The 22,772-nt window shown below is 32.9% G+C and overlaps 1 protein-coding gene across 6 annotated transcripts in view; it reads left to right on the top strand.

The window, feature by feature from the left end:
- Window positions 1-22,772, top strand: part of Dmd (dystrophin) — a 2,130,457-nt gene that overhangs the window by 750,397 nt on the left and 1,357,288 nt on the right. For all 6 annotated transcript variants that reach the window (XM_033760401.1, XM_033760400.1, XM_033760399.1 and 3 more), the window contains exons 18-19: window positions 5,293-5,416; window positions 17,886-17,973. In XM_033760401.1, coding sequence (XP_033616292.1) covers window positions 5,293-5,416; window positions 17,886-17,973 — 212 coding nt within the window. The remainder of the gene's footprint in view (window positions 1-5,292; window positions 5,417-17,885; window positions 17,974-22,772) is intronic.

Below are 22,772 nucleotides of genomic sequence, written 5' to 3'. Positions count from 1 at the left end.
GAAGTGAGCTGCAAAGAGAAATTACCAGTGAATACAGAAACAGAAGACAAAGTAGATGAGAGAATGTCATCATGGAGGCCAAGAAGGAAAACTTCAGAGTATACGCAGCAATGTTAAATTTTACTAGATAACAAGAAAATGAAACTCCGCATTGGCTATAGTGGCATGATTTATTTATCAAAAATATTTTTACTGAGAATTAGTGATGAATGGATTAAGGAGTAAAAAAAGGGAGAAATACTCAGTAAACTGGACACTTGTTGCAAATCATCTGCTTTTGTGGTACACAAGTAATGGAAAGGGGACTGACTGAGAGTTTGGAGAGATTTGACTTTAAAAGAAGTAGAAGTCAATGAAATATGTTTAAGTTTCCATATAAAATGCATGGGTTGATTTGAAATTATAATATATAATTAAAATTTATAGATGCTTGATAAATAAGAGAATAATATAAAAATAGAGGGACTGACTAGGTAAGAGAAAACTCAAATGAAAGAGAAAATAAGGGAGGCTGCGCATGCAGGAAAGATGGACTATTTGAGTATAGGAAAAGGAAAAAAAACTTGATCTGGTGTTTGTTCTTTTCTATGTAAGGCAGAAAACAAGGTCATCTGTTGAGAGAGCTGGAGAAAAAGGGTGGGTCAGGGCTTTTAGGGCATTGGAAAAATGTTTTAGTTTCTTTGATGAGTCAGAGCTCAAGTGGAAAAAATAAATAAATTTCCCAGGATACTGGCTTTGTTTAAAGCTCTGAACACTGCCTTAGTTTGTCCTTCCATAAGAATAGATTTAGAGACAAGGACCTAAGTGCATATAGTTTATTTGAAAAGAATATCAGGAAGTAAAGTAAGGAAATACGCTAAGGAAAAGTATGTAGCTAATAAAAATGATGCACGAGCAGGGATCAAGTTATTGCTGAGTGCAACTGGGGCTTCGTCCTACTGGAAGCTGCTTGTACACCATGCATAATATACTTCAGAATTGTCCAATTGAATTGCAAGATGTCTGGGACATTTATGCACCAACTCTGAGCTCTCACTGATTGATACTTCTGGAGCATTACTCTCCCAGCCTTCGAAGGCTGTCCTGTGCACTGCCAATTGAAAGCCTTCATAAAACAGATGTGGAAACTTCTATGTTGGCTCAAAAGAAAACAATCTTTTTGAATGGCATTCAGATAATAAACATGCCTCAATGTCGATTGGAATATAATTACAAGCTCTTAATTTGGCAGGTAACTAACCATAGTCAAAACTATTGACTTAATGAGTTTGTATCAGTGAAGAAGGGAGGGATTTTTACTGCATGCAACAGAACCCTACTTATAAGTCAACATTATGAATGAAGAAATCATAAACTTGATAATTAAATGTATAGAAAACTAAATATAGGAAAGGTACCAATGACCATGTATGATAAAATAAAAATCACATAACTAGTAAGAGTGCATGCACGAATGAAAGCAAATATTTATGTTCATTTATAGGAGGTTAGAAGAATTCATATCCCTGTTCTCTCAATTTCTTTCTGTCTTCGGATACAACTGAACAAATATGTATTACTAGGAACACGGTTGTCTTTGAGGTGGAGGACATAATGATGAACTAGTTGAACTAAGTTCCTCACTCAAAATAGAAAGAGTCTGAAGTCAATTAAATTAAATTCTCTGAACTTCTGTTTCCTTATATGAAAAGAGACTGATAATACATACTAATAGGATTTTTCAGGAATTAAAAATGTGTATATATTTTTGTAATGGTTTCTTCTTCTATAAGGCTGTATATCAGGACAATTTAAAAATAATAGCATGCAATTAGTGTTAAAAATTCTAACAGGCTCATATGTTTTAAGGCATTAAAATTTGAGTTTCAGACATCAGTTTGTAAATTTGATAGCACTAGCTTAATGATAGTTTATGTGAAAAATTCTAAGAAGTTTGAGGTCAAATTAATAGCAAGGTGAAATGAAATTTTAATACTGATATAAAATGTTGGATTAAATCTGAAAAATATTGTAAACCAAGAAGATAATCATTTAGTCTTCCTTGATTGCATTGTGTATTACTGATATATTCCCTTTAGATGCAAAATTTTAAGAAATCTAACATATGGGCAAATTGTGGAAAGTCCACTGAAATAATAATGAGTGGGGTAGGCTGACCATTAGGTGTCTTGTATGGATTTTTAAAAACTTTTTTTTTTCATTGAGTTTATTGATACTTTTTAGGCATACAGTACAGTTACATTCATCAATGGGATCTTGTACCTTTACATGACAGGTCTTGGTTCTCATTTTTTCACCATACCCCTGCCCTCACTTCACCTCCTCCTCCCGTCCCTATTAAAAAACAAACAAACAAAAAAAAAACAAAACAAAAAAAAACACTTTTTTTCTTTTTCATTTTCTCATATTTTTTTTTCTTTTCGCTTGTTTCTTTTCCCCTACCCTTACCACTTCCTCTACACCATTAGCCTTTTTCTTCCTATTTCACATTGTCAGTTATACCATTTGGATCTTATTTACACTTATTGTTTTTCACACCAGAGAAACTATTCAGTATTTACACGTGTGACTTATTTCGCGTAAGAGTATGACCTCAATATGCATCCACTTTACTATGAATGACTCTAATTTCTCATTCTTTATGTTTGAGTAGTATTCCATTTTACAGAAAAACCACATCTTCTTTATACAGTCTCCAACTGATGGGCAATTGGGCTGTTTCCAAGTTTTAGCTATTACAAACTGTGCCGCTATAAACATGGGTGCATGCATATCACTGTGATATGATTCTTTTAGTTCTTTTGGAAAGATACCCAGCAGAGGGATAGCTGGGTCAAATGGAACTTCTAATCCTAGTTCTTTGAGGTATCTCCACATTGATTTCCATAGTGGTTGCACCAGTCTGCACTCCCACCAACAGTGGAGAAGGGTTCTGTTCTCCCCAAAACCCCGCCAACATTTGTTATTGATTGATTTCTTGAGAGCAGCCATTATTTCTGGGGTGAGGTGGAATCTCAGTATTGTTTTCATATGCATCTCTCGAATGACCAGTCATGTGGAACATTTTTCATATATTTACTTGCTGCTTTTACTTCTTTGTCTGAGAATTGTCTGTTCGTTTCAGATGCCCATTTTTTATTTGGGTCTTTATATTGGGGGACCTGATTTTTTTAAGTTGATTATATATTCTAGATAATAGTCCTTTGTCTGAGGAGCAGCTGATAATTATTTTCCCCACATTGTAGGTTGTCTCTTAGCTCTGTTGATGGTTTCTTTTGCAATCAGAAGCTTTTTAATAAGATTAGATCCTAGTTGATGATTCTTTCTGCTAGTTCCAGGGCTACTAAGGATTTTTTCATAAAGTCTTTTCCTATGCCAATGACTTCAACAGATCTGCCTAACTTATCTTGTATGGATTTAAATAGTTGCTTTAAAATACTTGAAGGTTTAATGAAGAAGTTAATAGCATGATGATTACAACTGCTTTATTTGGTATCTGACATTTGTATTTTTCTTCTGTTTTACAAACTTCCTCTAATTTTATTTTTGACATTTGCCTATCTTTTGAATTTGTTTTGATTTGTATAATAAAGTTTTAGATTAGAGAAGCTGTAAATTCCCCTTTCATTTAACAACACATGTTGTTAAAATTCAGGAGCTTTCCTTCAATAAAAATATAACCCCATTCAGGCTTTTGCCTGGAATGACTCCTGTAAAATCTATGTTTTTTAATTTTTTAGTTTTATTTTTAAAATGTATTAACTATTAGTAAAATTTCTGTATATTTAGGGTATAAAATATGTTTTGATACATGTATGCATTATGGATGACTAAATGGATCTAATTAGCATATCTATTATATCACTTATTTTTGTGGTAAGAATAAAGCCTACGCTGAAAACATGTAGTAAGAAAAATTAAAACTTCAAAACTTATTTTCTCAACAAGTGTCATATGCCTACAGTAGTATATTATTAACTCTAGACATCATGTTGTAAAATGTATTTTTTGAACTTATTGTCCCTAACTGAAATTTTGTATCCATTGGTTAACATCTTCTCAACCACTCATTTCTTCAAGTCACATCCTGGTAACCACCATTTTATTCTCTGCTTCTATGAGTTAAGTCTATTTCAGATTGTACATGTGAGATGATACATTATGCATTTTTCTGTGTCTGGCTTATTTCATTTAGTGTAATGATCTCTAGTTTCATCCAGATGGTGCAAATGACAGGATTTCCTTCTTTAATAAATCTAATAATATCCCATTTCATGTGGGAGTTTATCTGTATTTCACATTTTCTTAATCCTTTATTAATGGAACCTTAAGATGCTCCCACATCTTGGCTCTTCTGGACCTAAGTAAACTGATCAAAATCAATATTTGATTTTCAATAGCTCCAAAGACCTCTTAAAAAAGAGAATGTTTTAAAGTAGTGGGGTATGTGATCTGATATTTGTTGCAGCATAATATCCTACATGAAAATTTGGTATCAAAACAGCAGTTATTTATCATTTCTCATGACTCTACAACATGGGTGGCACCCTTTGGAGACTGCCTCGGCTCTGTGTGGTGTCAGGTAGAGCACTCATTTGGCTATATTTAGCTGCTGTTTTTTATGGGTCAGAAGATTCGAGAAAGCTTCATTCAACAATAATGCTGCTTTATCCTCCTCCGCATAGCACTTCCAGATGGACAGATCAAGCTACCTTAAAGCATGGCCACATGAGGGTCATTGGACTTCTTATACTGTAGTTGCCTTCTCAGAGTAGACATTATAAGAGCATGAAACACAATATGAAAGCACTTATCAAGACATCACATGTATTACTTTTACTAATATTCTATTTACCATAATGGGTGGCAACAGGAACTCCATGAAGGAATGCATATCAGAAGTAAGACAAGGGGAGGACAAATGTGAATTTTTGGTTTCTTGTAATTACACTTCAAAAAGAAACAGAATCATCTTGGGAAGTAATGTTTTTTTCAAACAGTACAAATAGTAAGTAGAGGTAGGGTAATAGCTTCTAGGAAATACTATAGAGGTAATTGCTGTATTGAAGTAAATAAAATGGCTGCCATGATCATAAGACTCTAGATAAAAGCTGATTCCAAATTCTGAGCCTACCTAACTAGGGAAATAGTAGTGCTATTAACAGTAATAGAGTCATCAGGCCTGAGTATCAAATTAGGAAAAGAATGATATATGTGAACAAATTGCTTCTCTTTCCATATAGAAGAAAGAGATAATCAAGAAATAATGACCTTTATTCTTTGCTGTCTTAGGTTGGATGTCGATATAACTGAACTTCACAGTTGGATTACTCGCTCGGAAGCTGTGTTGCAGAGTCCTGAATTCGCAATCTATCGGAAGGAAGGCAACTTCTCAGACCTTAAAGAAAAAGTCAATGTAGGTTCTGTATTAAGGTTTATGCATTTTCCCTTTTTTGTGCTGATTCCAAATGCTGCTTTCTTTGGTCTCTGATTCTATTAGAGGTGATAGGATTAAAGTAGTATGGTATACTGTTTATAATATACCTTTAAAGTATATTTTAGGGGGGGTGGGAATTTAGCTCAGTGGTTCGGTGGCCTGCCTTGCAAGTGCAAGGATCCCATATTTTAGGTATGAATCAAAACCAAACTTGAGCCTAGAAATAATATTTCCTGATGTTCTGTGACCAGGAATGTTTTTCAAAAATTCTCATTATTTGTGTTTTATTTAGCTGTAAATTATTATTTTTCAAATTTGAGCTTGTACTGATTCCCATTTACAATATTCTGGTACATCAGGGATAGTCAGGCTTTATAATGCTTGTAGAATAGTAACAGATCAGAACAGAATAAAATAGAATAGAACAAATAGACCTGATAGAAATTCTGCAGCTATGACTTATGTATCATCAAAGGGTTATTTTTGTAGACATTGATACCTGTCATAAATTATAATAGGTCTATATTTCTCTGATATTTATGTATATACTATGTTTACTAAAATATGTCTGCCTTCTCTCAATCTTATAATAATAGATATTTTGTTGTTTTTATTTCCTTCTAAAACATTAGTTTTGACCTTCACAATAGAATTTTTTACTAATTTAATAAAAGCTGGTTCATCTTCGGGGCTTTGATTTTTCAAACTTCAACAATTTTAAAACATTGCAGTTTATAATATAATGTCTTTAAGGCAGAGTAAATACAAGAAAAAATAAGCTAAAATGAACATGAATGTCGAATGACTTTAGCTACCGGTGTGTCACAAGTATATGTATGTATGTATAAGCTCTGCTTTATCTTTCCAGCATTGAATTCATGAACTTTAAAATCTATTATGTTATTATAAATCCAGGATTGCCTCAGATATAAGCTCATGGTTATTGTTGGGGAGTTGGAGAATAAAAAAACAGAAACTATTCTGGAAGAAAGTTATCTATGTTTTAGGTTAGTTTAGGGGGAAGATAATTTACCAATAGTTCTTGAAGTTACCTACTTATAAATTGGAGAGCTATTTTAAATTTCTTATTAGGTTTCTAAGTTATGCTGCTATTAGCATTAAAATAGACTGCTCTACTTTCAAAAAATGGGATATGTGATTAATGTCTTAGTTTTAAAATGGACCTGAAATACAACAAAAATAGAAGGAAGAATGTTTTTCTTCAATATATTTATATTTGAAGAATATTCTTTGTTATAATTTTTGAGAGGAATTCTCTCAGAAAATTACCTGGAAAAGATACACTCAAAGTTTCAAAGTTCTCAACCACTAAACATATGAATCACATTACACATTTTGTTAGTGAATTAAAATGTTGTAGCCATCTGATTCATATAGATATCTGTTTGTTACCCTGCATCTGTATTTAAAACAGCTTTGGCCAAGTAGAAAAACTGAGTACCAGGAAACTAAATGCACAAAGTTCCTGATATCCTATGTTTAACTGAAAGCAATTTGCATTTAATCAGTACTAACAGCATGACAGACTGAAAGTGCTAAAAACATATACAATGTTATATAAGTGATTTTCTGATGCTTCATGAGTCACCTTTATTAACCTGAACTCTCATTTTCTGAAATAACATCATTCTTAATTGACTACTAAAATAGGACGTGAAATGATTTACCGAGACATTTTCTTCAGGCTAAATATAATGTATATGTATTAAAAATCCCAGAGAGAAATACATAGTAATGATGATGGATATGAAATTCAAGTGTACATTAATTTTCTTAACTTCTTCACCTGTCGCTTAATGTAAGTTATTTTGAACTCATGGGAGGCCCATCTTATGAACCCTGAGTGGTATTAATGCATTTTTAGGCATCTAAAAAAATTGCTAAATATTACCAACTCTCTTCTTTTTTCCCTTGATTCTTTTACTCATCACTAACTTTAAAGTGTTTTCAGGCAACTAGAATATCCTAGGCTATTGTCAGTTCAGCTTTATATGTTTTCAAATACGAAATTTTTAAACTGGAGCATATTTTCCTTCCATTTTGACCATTTTTATTCATATAACTGGAAAATGAATTTACATATAAGCAGAATTCTATTTAAGTTTTCTACTGAAAACATGAGCCCTGAAAACAAACACTGAGATCATCTGGAAACTTGTTAGAATTATAGAAAGTCCTCAAACCCAGTATATTAGAGTCTGCCTTTGAACAAATTCTATAGGTGATCTGTATGGATTTAAACCTCTCAGAATCAGTATTCTGAGACACATTCTAACAAACTTCACAGTTTACCAAACTTCCAGATGTTCCCTCTCTCATTTTATGCATCTTCCCATAGTTCAGAAGTTTCAGCTGAATTAAGATATTCTAGTTACTCAAAGCCTCAGAGTGATGGCACGGTAATGTAAATTAGTAACAAAACAACACAGTAGTACCTACCCTCTGACCACAGATGGATGAGATACAGTGTTTGAAACTCAGCAGCCTAAAATGTACCAATAAACTCAATTAAAGCTGAAAAAAAAAAAAAGAAACTCCACAGCCTATACAAGATCATCTTGAAAGCATTCCTACAAAGCAATCGTGTTTAGTAGGCCTTGGACTAGGCCTACTTTCTAGGATCTGTAGGTCCACTATCATGGCTGTCTCAGTGTTCTGAATCAGTTCAAACTGTTTACTTTTCATGGTTGTATTGACTTTGACAGAGAAGCCAAAAGTGACATGGTGCCAGATCCAGTGAACAGCATGGATGAGGATACGCTGTAATATTTTTTACGAGACTATATTTGCAGGGAAAGGCCCTCGGCAGCAGTATTCACCATATTTTTTATCATGTCTCATAAAAATATTCATGAAACATGACTTCAGAACTGTTTTGAAAGGTGTCAAGTATCATGGGATAAATATGTTTGAAATCGGGGGTGGGGATGAGCGGGATTAATGGAAATTTGTCCTTTTCCGCAAGAATGTGTAAAGCATTCACCATATAGAATCTGTAAAGCATACACCGTCGCTCCTTATATGCTTGCTTATACTCAAATCAACCTTTTCTGACTTTCATTGAAAATACCGCAATGTCGAAATATGGACAGTTTTGCCTTGCCTGCCATCTCTGTTATCCGTGTTTACCCCGCTATCTATACGTTGTTAAACCTTCATCTCTGTGCTCTTCTGTGCTCCTTTTCCTGTCGCACTCCCAGTGCTCTGTGTCTTCCCAGTCTCTATGATCCTCGATAATCGGCTTTCAAGACACATCTTTCCAATATATTATTCTACCCATACTTTAAAAGTTCAGTTGTTCTCAAAACCACCACTATGACCATCACTTTTTTATACGCCCTCTCCTTTAAAATTGGTTTCCTGCCTTCACGTAGCATTTTAAAGCAACTGCTTTCTAAGAAATGAAATTAATTTCCTTACAATTTACACCCAGTGGTGCATCAATAAACTTTGTCGTCCCCTTTCTCTGTTACGAAATTCTTTCCATCTGTTTTGATGCGAGAGGCTGTGCTGTAGCTAGTTAAGGCTAATCTATCTTTGGGGGTTCACTGTCTATGCAATAAGGAGCCTGCTTCCATTGTGCTGTGTATCTGTATCTTCAACCCTTCTCTAACCTCTGAGCCTTTATCATTAGATTTTAAGCTTGCTGTTTTTCTATCTTTGAGAAAAAAATTCCTCTTCCTGGAAACATACATGTGAATAATTTTGTACCTTATTTAACTTAACTCCTCTGTAGGACTGTACCAGTATAAAACCATGTTATCATTTGTGAAATTCTTTCCTGATTGTGACATAACATTATATATGCATTGCTTTGCTTGCATTTTTCTTTCTTTCTTTTTTTTTTAATGGTACTGGGGATTGAACTCAGGTCCTTGCTCTTTCGAGGCAGGCAGCAGAACCACTGAGCTAGATCCCCAGCTGCTTCCGTTTTTCTTAACTTTTTCCAATTCACCTTTCTTTAAATACTGTTATTCACCACAGTTCTTTTCTCAGTTTTCCCTCTTTGGATATCCTCATCCCATTTCATTCAAGTAACATTTACTTAATATTACCACCCCCCAGTACTAATCATTAGTGTATACCTTTCCCTTCAAAGCTTAGGCCAGTATATCTGATTACATATTTTAACCTGATTATACAGGATGTACATGTGATAAAACAGTACATGGTACATTGTTAATATGTATAGTTCCTGCACTGTTATGTATCAGTTTTCAAATTTAAAAACATGAAAAATCCTAGTAGATGATTTTAATTGAATGTTTGCCCTAAAACTTAAAATAGGTCTCATGATTTTCCTACCCCGCTTTATTGTTTTTCCTTCCTTTTGCCTTTTTAACAGCCTAAATCAGAAAGCAGCTAACTAGGTCATCTAGATTTCTTCCTGTTCCCTTCAGAGCTCTTTAAACTGTTACAATTCACTCACTTTTTATCATTACAATCCTGATTAAAGCAAATATCATGGCTTTGCACTGTTTGAGATGGCAGTCCCCTAGTTCATTGGCCCTGTAACTAATGTTGTATTCCTTTGGAAGTGTTTATGTCACTTTTTCCAAAGTTATCTTATTAAAAGATAAATTTGATCCTGTAATGTCTTCATTTGCCATCATTCAAGAAAGAAAATAGAACACCGACTGATAAACCAGGAGTGGGTTTGACCGTTCAGTTAGGCCTTAGAGTTCTCAGATATAGCCCTGGTACTATAGCTGGTCTGTTGTGTTTTCACATTGCAATTGAACAATTGCTGAGAATGCCAACATCAAAAATGCCTACTTCATTGTCATAATGAATAAAAATAGTAACTAACCCACTTTATAATCACATAAGTATATAAATTCACGAACTGCCAGACCTCAAATATCCATCTCTTTACAATATGACAAGTCGTATCAGTGTCTTTGCCAGTCTTAGCTTTGACCCATCTACATTCTTCCTGCCATTTAGATAAAAGGAATTTAGGGTAACCACTTATAGAATTACTCTTCCTTCCTTACAGCGTCCAAGCAAAACAAAGCCTTGCTTCCTTAGTCTTCCTAATTGAAGCCCAAATTTTATGTAAGCTATTTCTAGCATCCATTTAGCTATTCATTCTCTTAGATTTTTTACGATCTCTCTTGTTGCCTCAAGAAAATCAGCCTTGGGTGGGGGATTTAGCTCAGCGGTTCGGTGGCCTGCCTTGCAAGTGCAAGGACCCAAGCTCAATCCCTGGTACCAAAAAAAGAAAAGAAAAGAAAATCAACCTTACTTTGTTCATCTGTTGATAAATTCCTCCTGGCTTTTGACTGAAAGATGTTGACAAAGTCAATCTCTCCTTATTGCTTTCAAGAAGCCTACAATGATCTGATTTCTGTTTAGGTACCCAAACTGATTTCTAGCCATTGTTATGTTGATTTGATTATTGGTTTCTAGAAATCAGCAGCTGGAAATTAACTGGTTTGAATTATTTTTGATTGTTTGATTGGTTGTAGTTTTGGTGTCCTGGAATAAAATACAGGAACTGGCCAAACAGCAAATAATATTTGATGTATAAAGAAGTAATTTCTTTAAACTCAGCAGGCAGATTTTAAGGCAAGCTGAATTGCCAATGTAAAGTACATAAATTTTAAGTAAACTTTTGTGTGAATAAATTACTTTGCTGTCAAAGGGTAAAACTTCATCATAGAATGCTGAGTGAATACAAAATTAATTGCTTCTAAAGGCAGGGGAGGATCATAGGGAATCTAGAACTTACTTTCATACTATTAGAGAAGATATCATGAAAGTAGGACACTTTACCGAGTTGCCAATATGGAAGGAGAAGAAAGATCGGAAAAGATTTTTCATCCCTTATTGAAGAATTAGACAACTTCCCTTTTTGTGAACTTTGCTCAGAATTATTTTACTTTCATATCTTTGTTATTTATATTATTGCATGATACCATTCAATTGAATTTTATTCAACATGTTACGTTATACATTTTTAAACTCTTTCTTGACGATCTCTATCAATATTTTGAGCTCATTTTATTTTATGTGTGGATACTTTCTTTAACCTCGACATTCTTTATTTCAAATTGTGTATAGTAAATATTGTAGAATCTGTGTAATAACTGCTAAACCTAAGATCTTATATTAAACATATATTGAATGAAATATTTAATCTGTTAATAAAATAATGTGTTATATGGATTATTTTAAGATATATATACATATTTTATATGCATATGTATACATACATATATGATAAACAGATATATGAGAAAACAGATGCAAAAACACAATATCTGTGCTGTTTTATCAGGAAAGAGGTAAGAGAAAGGTAATATCCAAGGCAGATATATTTTTATAAACAAGGTGATTTCACAGAGGTAGATCCAGTTTTCAGGATTGAGTGCTTTAAGATGTATTGTACCTGGCAAAAAGAAAATTGATAAATTTTTAATGTTATGAGAAAATAAAATAGAATTTTATAACAAAATGATAAGGGAATAATGATAGTTAATGCAGTGTGTATTGTTATCTTTAAAGTAGTTATTCAGAGTGAAAGGCATTAACAAAAATGATTCTCTTACAAGAAATAGATATTAGCACAAAACTTTCTTGGAAATATACTTGTAGTATGAATGAAACAAATTATAATGTATATTGAAATACTTTTGAAACAATGGGATAGATTATTTGGATATATTTTATTGAAAATGTTTTAGGGTAATAGGATTAAAGTCAGACTATAGACATTTGGATTAATATTAAAGATAAAATATATGGAAAGTGGGGGCCATAGTTGAAGTGTATTCAGATAACACTTTTGGGCTTAAAAACAAGGAAAGCTCGCTAGTAGATAGGCGGGTAGATTGATATTATATGTATTTATATGCACATTTATGCATATACACGTGTGTTGAGGGAAAGTGGGTAGAAAGAGGGGGAAGGAGGAGGAGACAAGAAGACTAGTGATGGAAGAACAGAGAGCTAAGATTTATTAGGTCTCATCTCGGTGATTGTATGTGTTACTTTTGTTTTCTACTTGCAAATTCCAGAGAATAAGTTGAAAAATCGCAACCTGATATGTAGTTTTTATAAGACCTTCATTTAGTCTGCCTTTCTTCTCCTGAGCTTGGAGCATCTATCCCCTTGGCTGAGTCTATCATTGCTGCATGTATAGCTGCTAGGGTTTGTTATACATTTACACCTTACAAGACTGCCATGGTCATGGGAAAAAATCACAATATTGTATACAGAAACACTATACTTTTATAGACCTTGACCTTATTATGGTTTGATTTTATGACATACACTATTTTAGACTCTGAAGATAGAATAGAGAAATAAAAAAATGAGGAAACCCAACATTGTATACTTTATATTCCAGTGAGGAAAATATGAATTAATCAAGATTAATGTGTAAAGCATATGCATTGTCAATAATAAATACCAAAGGTTTTTGAAAGCTATGCAGATATGCAGAGCAAAGAAACACACATATTAGAAACAGCTCATATTAAAAATTGTTGTAATGAATACCTACAGGAAGAGGACATTCTTTGAATCAAATTATGATAAGAAGTTAGCTGAGGACTGACAATCAGTCATTCAATTTAGTAAGGTAGGATCCAGTGGTGACCATGATACAACTTTGATGGAACTGAGTAAAGAAATTGCTGTTAGGTTATTTTTATATTGTTTGATTTTTGTTCTTGTTTAAATTTTGCTCCAGACGACTTTTACTTTTCACCAGAGACTACAGAAGACCAAATTACTCCTTAGCGGCACACAATCCCTTCCTTTTTTTTTTTTTTGTCCTTTCTTTTTCAGCAATATATTTCTCTTCAAACTTTGTTTTTGTTTGTTGTGTAATATATTTTACATGTTTTGTGTTTTCTGTGCTTCATATATGTTTCATACATATTCCAACATATGTTTAATACATGTTTCTATAAGAAAAAGGGAGGTGAAAACATTGGGAACAATAGTTTCAAACCATTTGAAAATAGAAGTCCATATATTTCATTAGAATTAATGCATATCTTTATTTTATTTTATAGTAAACTGAGGAACTAGGAGTTATTAATCTGGGGTGAAGAGTGTAATTATCAGCTGAGGTCAAATCAAAATACACATTCATTCTAAGGAAAGGTGATCTCAATCTTCAGAAGACATATCAGAAAAACAATGTTCACACAGGAGCTGATTAGAGCACCTTGCTAATGGAAGTTGATGAGAAATCTCTGAATAACCACACTTAGAAAACGTAACAAAGTTGAATAAGTAACTAAAACTGTTTTCTCCTAGCATGTATGCTCTGCTTCATGAGATCTAAGTTATTGTTATGTTCTTTGTCCCAGATTAACAATTCCTAGTTCCTCATTTTACTATGAAATGATCTCCCTTTGGAAAAAAAGTTGTATGAAAAGCCTCCGTAGTTCCCTTAGAAGCTCTGGATGATATCTATCTGTACTCTTGTTTTATATTTAAAAATCGTGGCTCAGAATGGCCTGGCGTGGTGGCGCATGCCTGTAATCCCAGCACTCCGGAGGCTGAGGCAGGAGGATTGCTATGAATTTGAGACCAGCCTGGGCTACATAGTGAGTTCCAGGTCAGTGTCAACTACATAGTAAGACCCTGTCTCAAAAAAAAATTGTGGGCGCTGGGGTTTTAGCTCAGTGGTTCTGCTGCCTGCTTTGCAAGCACAAGGACACGAGTTCAATCCCCAGTACAAAAAAACAAACAAAAACTCAAAAAAAAATGTGGCTCAGAAAAGTTCAATCATTTTGTTAAGGTCAAACAGCTTGTAAGCAATAGATAGAACTCAAACCAATTGACCAAAAAAAAAAAAAAAAAACTTTTTTATTGCCACTTTAGTATCACCTTGCTACCCTAAATTTTATTGTCTTTAATTGACCATCTACAACTGTCTGAAGTGAAATGTTTTTTAGAGTCCTTGATGTCATTGAGTTCTCACACCCTTGAAGACACATTTGTTCCTATATTCCTGTTTATTTTCTAATATTTCTCTTTAAAGTCAAGCTACCTAATATAATCCAAATGTCATTGCAACACTGACAAGATTGCAAAGTGTTTGATTGCTTCTTTCTAGAGCCTATGTCTCTGTACAGGCACCAGATATTTTGTTTGGTTGCAACAGACATCTGACAATGAGATCCAATACTTGAGCTGTACAGGGTGTTTGTAATCAGCCTACAGACTGTTGGTGTCCATTGTGAGTGGCCGTACAAGCCTTTTGATATCTTGATGCCCTCGCTGAATTAATAATGGCTGAATAATTTGAGTATCCCTGATTGCAAACAAATTAAAATCTCACCTTTATTGAGAATTACATTTTACTATGTGTAAGCCTATTTGATTAGAACACTTCTAGAAGGAACAACTTAGGTTTGAGAGAGAGAGCTGAACTTAAAACAGAGGACCAGGGTTCTAATGTTGTATCTGATGCTTTCCAGGTCTATATTCATTGTTTTTATTTTAATCTTTTATTTTTACTTTTATTAGTACAAGTTTGCAGTACATAAAGACCACATTGACTGTAGGGGATTGGTACATGTATATAACACATTTCTATTACTTGCTTTTCTTGTATAAAATGAGACCATACAAACCAGATTCAGTCTATCCCATAATTACCACGATATGTATTTAAAATAATGTACATCAACTGTTATTTGGTAGACTCTATAAGGAACTTTACTGTCATCTGGTTACGCTGATATTTTCAAATTTTCAATAAGCTCTCTGTGCCTTACTTTCGTCCTGTCTAAATGGTGGACTAATAGTACCTACTGCATAGATTGTTATTTTATTTCTGTGCTGGCAGATAGACTTCTTATTACATTCAAATAACTGGAATAGTAGAGTTAATGAAACAAGATATTTCAGGTCAAATATTATCCCTGATATATTCAAATTTAAGTTTGTTTCTCTGTTAGCATTTCAAATTGCTTATTGCATTAGATATTTAAAATGAAGTTAGTGATCATGACAGTCAGAAAGATATTGTTAATTTGTTTTCCTTATTTATAAAGGCCATAGGGTTTTCTGCTTCTTCTTATATAATATCTTGTTTAAAAAAAGCAAAACCTCAATGTAGATAAATGGAAGCCACTCTGATAGGATAATTCTAAATGTTGTTCTGATTCTTCTTATTATATGTCTTGTTTAAAAAAAATCGAAACCTCAACATAGATAAATGGAAACCACTCTGATAGGATATTTCCAAAACTTGTAAGTCTGAGAACACCAGTTGGTTCTATTTGCTGTTGTCTTGTTGCCCTTTTTCTCTCTCTCAGTTTTTTCGACATATTATTCAAAGCAGGAGCACCTCAACTCTTCCTATCTCCCTTGATGGTTGTAAATATTTAATTTAAATAATTAAGTGTGCCCATTTTTCTCATCTAAAATTCTGAGTGTTTCTTAATGACATTTACTGTTGAGGAGAAACAAGTTAAGTATTGGAAACAAGTTAAGCATTAGAAAACATGGGGGCCAATTAGCTGCTAAGGACAGGAAATTTAGAAACCAACAGTCGACAACTTGAGGAAATGAGAATTTTGGAGCTGTGTCTGGGATCTTACTGGAAGTCATTATTGGTTGCTTAATTTTTTTGGAGTTTTTACTTCAGCAAGAAAAGAACCTTTCACATTAGTCTTTATGTTTTTGGAAATATTTCAATCCTGTCTATGTGAAACTGAATTTCAAGACAACCCAGAATTTTCACCTGCTAACCCTAGAGTGTGTTCCTAAAAGCACACGATCACAAAATAATGCAGTCTTTGTATTTTGAACTTTCAGCTAGAATTCAAGATGCTAAAATGTGTGTTTCATCTTCAGATGTTTTTGATTGATAAGACAAAATCCCGTTTTTATTTTATACATATCATGTAATAATTTTAAAAATGCATATTGGACCAGGGGTATAGCTCAGTAGCACTGCACCTGCCTGGCAAGACCAAGGTCCTGAGTTTGATCCCTCATACTACCAAAAAAAATGCATATTTTGCGGCTAGAGTGTAAATATTTTACGAAAATAAAACGAGATTATTATGTTGTAGTATATTATTTCACTCTTAATTTACCCTAAATTTTAATTAGCATTTTGGGTATTCCATGATTTGCTTGGGAAATAGTGTAGGTTATAACATATTTCTCTGAACATTGTTGTATTAGCTATGTTTGCATTTATATCTTCACTTTATCTATATTGTACAATTACAGTCATCACTGGCCACATAAAGACTTTTAAACTTAATTAAATGGCATTAAATTCAACTCATTTCTTCGTTCACAATGGCCACTTTTCTGGTGCTCAGTAGTCACATTCCCAAAGTGTTAATTGACCTAAAGACTGTCAGTATCCATTGTGAATGGGCAGACAAACATTTTCATATCTTGGTGTCCATGCTATTGGCCACCATGTAGTACAACATGGATACTGGACATTGCCATTCTTGCACAAATTTTCTGAAGCATATGCCCGACGCTATTATGCCCCTCCCATGAGTACTCGATATTGTGCCTTGGAGACCTCAAAGTCTTGAAAAACAGTCTGGTGAAATATAAACCTGCTCCAAACTCAAGTGAAATCGTTTTTATAAGTATTACTAATCACAGACCTCCTGCTCTTACTATATGTTAATTGCATTAGAGCTTTATTTTTCTGTGACTGTCCTAACATATGGAACATATATTATTATAGGCATGTTAAGAATTATAGTCCTGCATAATTCTGCATGGTGATTTAAATTTATATTTCTGCAGAGATAGTGTTAACTAAATTTAATGTAGAATGCTAGTTTTTCTTAAAGGAAAAGATTCTTGTATTTGTCATTCAAAAGTTGATTCTGATGAGGAAGAATGTACAAAGGAACTTAGGAAGTGCTTTGAAACTGAATCTAATTGCCCTTGGAAATAGATGTCTTTGACTGTGTTTGAAAGATACAATTAGCCTACAGTCTTGTATTTAAATATATATGTTTTTCTGCTAAATTATTATAGCTGGTGTACTTTTCCTACTTTATACATTACTGAGTCGCAAATTAGTTTTTTAACACTGAATGTACTTAGGTTTTTATGATAAAATTCAGTGGTACATCTTTAAAAGACGAAATCCATCTAAAGGATATGACATTTTATATTTTATACTTATGATTTTCTTTTTTCCTTGTTTTTAGCAATATTACATTGAAATGCGTTCAAAACTGTCATGTGAACTTAGTTAAGAATTGAAACCATATTATTAAAAATAGCAGTTGTGCTTTTATTGCCATTTTTGATGTTTTCAGTGGCATGAGTTGAGAAAAATTCTTTAGATACGTTTGAAAAAGTGACATGGTGAAATATCTTAGGCTGGAGAGGGCAAGGAGAAGTTATAATTATTGTGTACTTTCACAAAACTTGTATTGAAATATTCACCTTTGCTATCATGCTGCAGGCCATAGAGCGAGAAAAAGCCGAGAAGTTGAGAAAACTGCAAGATGCCAGCAGATCAGCTCAGGCCCTGGTGGAACAGATGGTGAATGGTAATTACACAGAGTTGATTTAGATAATCTTCTTAGGGAATTGATAAACACATAGGTTCATATTTATCAGCTGAATTATATCAGACAAGCACTTCTAGAGTGAAAATTTAAATTAAAGACAGTTTGTATGTTTTTTACTATTTTTTTCTTGACACTAAGAAAATTATTAGGGGAAATTTAACTTTGAATCCATTGGTAAAAAATGAGTTGTAGTAGAATATTTTATCAGTCTGTTGCAGAGAAATAAGAATAAATGCAAATCTTGTTAACATCCAAATAATTTATGGAAACAAGGTGTGCATAAATAATTTTTAATAAAAAGCAATTATATTAAATATAAAATAATTATACTTTGGTTTTAACTCTTTTCAAATACATTATTCCAAAGAGACTCAAGTTGCATAGAAAGCTCCAAACTAAAACCTATTTCCTGCATTCTACATTATATTCCATGTCTATCTCTAAACAAAAATGAAAGGTCTCTGTGATACAACAGTTATTTTTTAACTAACATTTATTCTTCAAGTGAGATAAAAGCGCAAAGTGAGAATTATATTTTTTCTTTTACAAGAGTATATTCAAATTAATCTTTGTTAACCTAAGTGCCTCAAAAAGCTATCAGTAAAACCTATTCTCAATATGAAATGTGAACAACCTTTTTCATATTTCATTCCTATGTTACTATGTATATATTTCCAGATAAATACAACTTTATGAAATCACATAGAGTTCCATTTTCAAACTATATTTTTTTTTGTAAAGAATATTTACAAAAATAGCATACATAAATATGACAAATGTGTTCTTCTGCATGTCAGCTTTTTCTGAAATTTGCCTGCATTCTGCTGGATTAATTCTGTATATCACATACGTTTGGTCTTAATTGTGGTTTTGTCATTAAAAAGTTAAAGGATCTGCATAGGAAATCACTTAATTTTCTTCTTCGTATGAGGCCAATGGGCTCATTAAATATAAAAATAAACAGATACGTTAGCTGAGAAGTCGGTGACAAATTTAATGAATATACAGACAATGAAAAATATTCATAAGTTGTTGTTTAGATGCAGGTTGCTTGGTGATTTTAATTGGTGAATTTGGCAGCATGTACATGTTGAATAACTTATATACTCTAAAAATTTTCTTATAGTTGTTACATAATATGTCCTTAGGAACTACATTATCACGTTTTCCTTTTATTTTTTTCAACTTTTTATTAGTTCATGTTTGCAGTATATAATGATTACATTAATTGTAGGAAGTCGGTACATGTATATAACACATCTTAATTTTTATCTTTTTTCATTTTAATAAATTCGTAAAATGTATTTTAATGATCTCATTTTATATTAAAAATAAAGCATATTTCACCTCAGATCACTTGATAATAACATACATTGAATTATGCAAAAAGTATTTAAGCCAAGCACGGCGGTGTCTTACTGTAATTATAGCATGTCAGAGGCTGAGACAGGAGGGTCTCCCTAAATTTGAGGCTAACCTAGACTACATGGTGAATTCAAGGACAGCCTAAACTATATCGTGAGACCTTGTCTCCAAAAATAAGAAAATAATGAAGTATATAAATAAGCAAATAAGCATTCATTTAAACATTTAGAAATGAAGGAAATTACTTTTTTTTTTGGAATGTGATCCAGATTTTGATGGTTAAAATTTTTTGAGGCATGCGGAAAAATCAGGGTATATAGTAGGTCCTTACTGAATACTCATTATATTCTGATTCGCAAAGTAAAACTGAAACAGTAATTGACATAAGACATTGGCGGGCTGGGGATTTAGCTCAGTGGTTCCACTGCCAGCCTCAAAAGGGCAAGGTCCCAAGTTTGTTCCCCAGTACAAAAAAAAAAAAAAAAGAGAGAGAGAGAGAGAGAGAGAGAGATAAAACATTGTCAATTATAGTTAGCCACTAATAATACCTCTGAAAGAAGATGGTAACAAAATACAGAGCAGAGGTAGATGGAATTTGGGAGTATAATTTGAACATTTCTTTTGGTTGACTCTATGGATCAAAATTAAGTTACCCATATATACTACCATTGAGGATATGGTTCAGTGATACTTAGGCTCAAGTTTGGACCATATTCATGGTAACTATTTAAAATAATCATGCACTTGCTGTCCCATTAAATGACAAATTAACACAATTACTAAAAAAATAGGTTCACATATTCTAATGGGTCTTTTGGGGTTTTTTTGTTTCAAATATCAAATTATACAATTTTATGTGATTATGCAAATCGTGAATTAAACCATACACGCAACTAGTGCTTGAAGTATATTCCAAGCTATATTTCTGAGGCATACCTAACTTCAATTTTTAATACCTCTTCTACTAAATAGCTAAGACACTACAATTTATTGGTGTTGTGCATGAAGCTGGAAAACAAATTAAACTTTCTTTAAATTACAATTTTCACACAAAAATGTAGAAGTCCACAATGTTTTTCCTCATATTTGGAATGTGGAGTTTTAATAAAAACAACCATGTAAGATACTTTACTTTTTAAAATTTAGAATGGACAAGGGGAAATAATGAGAACCAAGACCTGTCATGTAAAGGTACAACTGTATACCTAAAATGTACCAATAAACTCCATTAAAAATAAATAAATAAAATTTAGAATCATTTTGGGAGTGTTCCACTTGCCTTTAGAATGAAACCACAAGGCTTGCAACAAATTCTCCACAGTGTATATTTTATTTCAGTTTTGTTCCAAAACGGATACACCGGACTTATTTGGAAGTCACCTTTATTCATTTTTAAGTATTTAGGAAACAATGAAATTTAAACACATATAAAGGATGTAGAAAATGGTATATCGTGATGCTGGCGACATTTCATTAAAGGAATTTAAGAAATGTACTAGGAAACAGGTTGTAAAACTGCAATATTTACTATAGTTCAAATGTAAAAGAACTAATCATCATTTGCTGTTTCACAGTACTATTAAAAATCAGTCATATGGGCTGGGGATTTAACTCAGTGGTGCTGCCGCCTGCCTCGCAAGCAGAAGGTACTGAGTTCGATCCCCGATACAAAATAAACAAACAAACAGTCTTAAAACATTGTTTCATGTACAAATTTTGCAGTTTTCAAAAGACATTTAGATGTTATGATCAATTTGAATTTAATTTTCCTTTGACTCTCCTTTTATCAAATGCAAAATTTGTGCACAGAGTTTAAAAGCAATATTAACTGTAAGGTAAATGTTGCAGTAATGTTTTATATTTGGAGAATATACACACAGGAAGAAATTCTTAGTAATTTATTTGAAACCTTTTTTAACCAAAAAGTGGAGTTGTGTAAATTACATCCGTACCGTAAAGGTACACACAAATACCTTCTTCATCAGTCTCTCGTTTTCTATGATCAAAGTGTAAGTGATCTGTGATCATAGAGTAAAAGAAGTTACTAACCAAGAGAATGTTAACACAAGGTCATCATTCTGACATTTTGGCTTAGAATTTTGGTATAAATTTTAATTGATTTTTGTCACTTTCTTAAATATATTTTTGTTTTCACTGATATTCAAAATAATTTATTGTTTTTATGTCAACATTAGTTGGTTGTATAATGATGGGCAAGTTTGACAGAGCGCTTGAGAAATTGTTGGACATATGTAATCTTTGTGAATTTTACCATCAACATAAAAGGGATCATACCTTTAGCCTTAAGAAATTGTTAAGTCCCTTGAACAAAAGACCAGGTACATAGGAGAGTAGTTTGGGTACCTAGTGCTTTGTTGATATGTTCTTATAGCTGTGTTATACTAAGAAAAGATTTTTCAAATTCTTAATTGTCCTTTTGAAAAAGTGTAATGCCATATGTTTTCTTATATGAGAAACCCCAAAGAAAAATGAAGAGCAAAGTAAAAGATAGATAATAGCAAATCGCAAGATAGATTTTGTTCAAATGGGAAGGGAATCAAGAGAGGAATTGAGGGATGAGAAAAGGGAGATGAAAAGATATGAAGAAAAGAATTGAGATGGGTTATGCAATTGTAACAACTCCCCACAAGGCATGTAATTGTTATGGGATACTCTTGTATACTAATAAAAAATAAGGGGAGAAAAAGAGAACCAAGACCTGTCATGTAAAGGCACAAGATGCCAGTGATGAATGTAACTGCAATGCACACCTAAAATGTACCAATAAACTCAATGAGAAAATAAAATAAAATAAAAACAAAAACAGAAAAAATGTTATCTACTTTAAGATTTAATTCTATATTTATTTAAATAGAAATATGTCATGAACCACTAAAACTGCTAGCCACTATAATAGGATAAATAGTTTTGCTACACTTTAGTAATATAGGTGACTCAATAGTGAAACAGTAACATTTTATGTTGGAAAATGTTTAAACTGCGCATTTCAATACACAAATCTTTCAGTGTGTTAGGTTGTGGGATTTTAAGGCAATCTAGAACCAAAATCTCATGCTCTTGCCAACTTTGTTCTTATGTATTTAGGATTAGATTTTTTTTGAGTCAAGGTCTCACCAACCATGTAGTTCAGATTAGTCTTTACTCACTATTTAGCCTAGGCTGTCCTCGAACTCCTGGTATTCCTCCTGCCTCAGCCTCCTGAGCATTGTGATTATAGACATACACCTCCATAAAATAATATTCTTCCATGAAAACATACAACCTCCTTATCAGTCAAAAGTAATGAGAAGAAAACCCAATTCAGGTAACTTATTTGGCTATTAAAATTAAAACTACTCAAGGGGCCAGTGATTTAGCTCAGTGGTTCCCCTGCCAGCTCCACAGCCACAAGG

Source organism: Fukomys damarensis, unplaced genomic scaffold (assembly GCF_012274545.1).
Source record: "Fukomys damarensis isolate Sample0158 unplaced genomic scaffold, DMR_v1.0_HiC HiC_scaffold_39, whole genome shotgun sequence".
Lineage (NCBI taxonomy): Eukaryota > Metazoa > Chordata > Mammalia > Rodentia > Bathyergidae > Fukomys > Fukomys damarensis.
The sequence above is the reverse complement of the archived record's forward strand: the minus strand, read 5'-3'. Positions and strand labels throughout refer to the sequence as shown.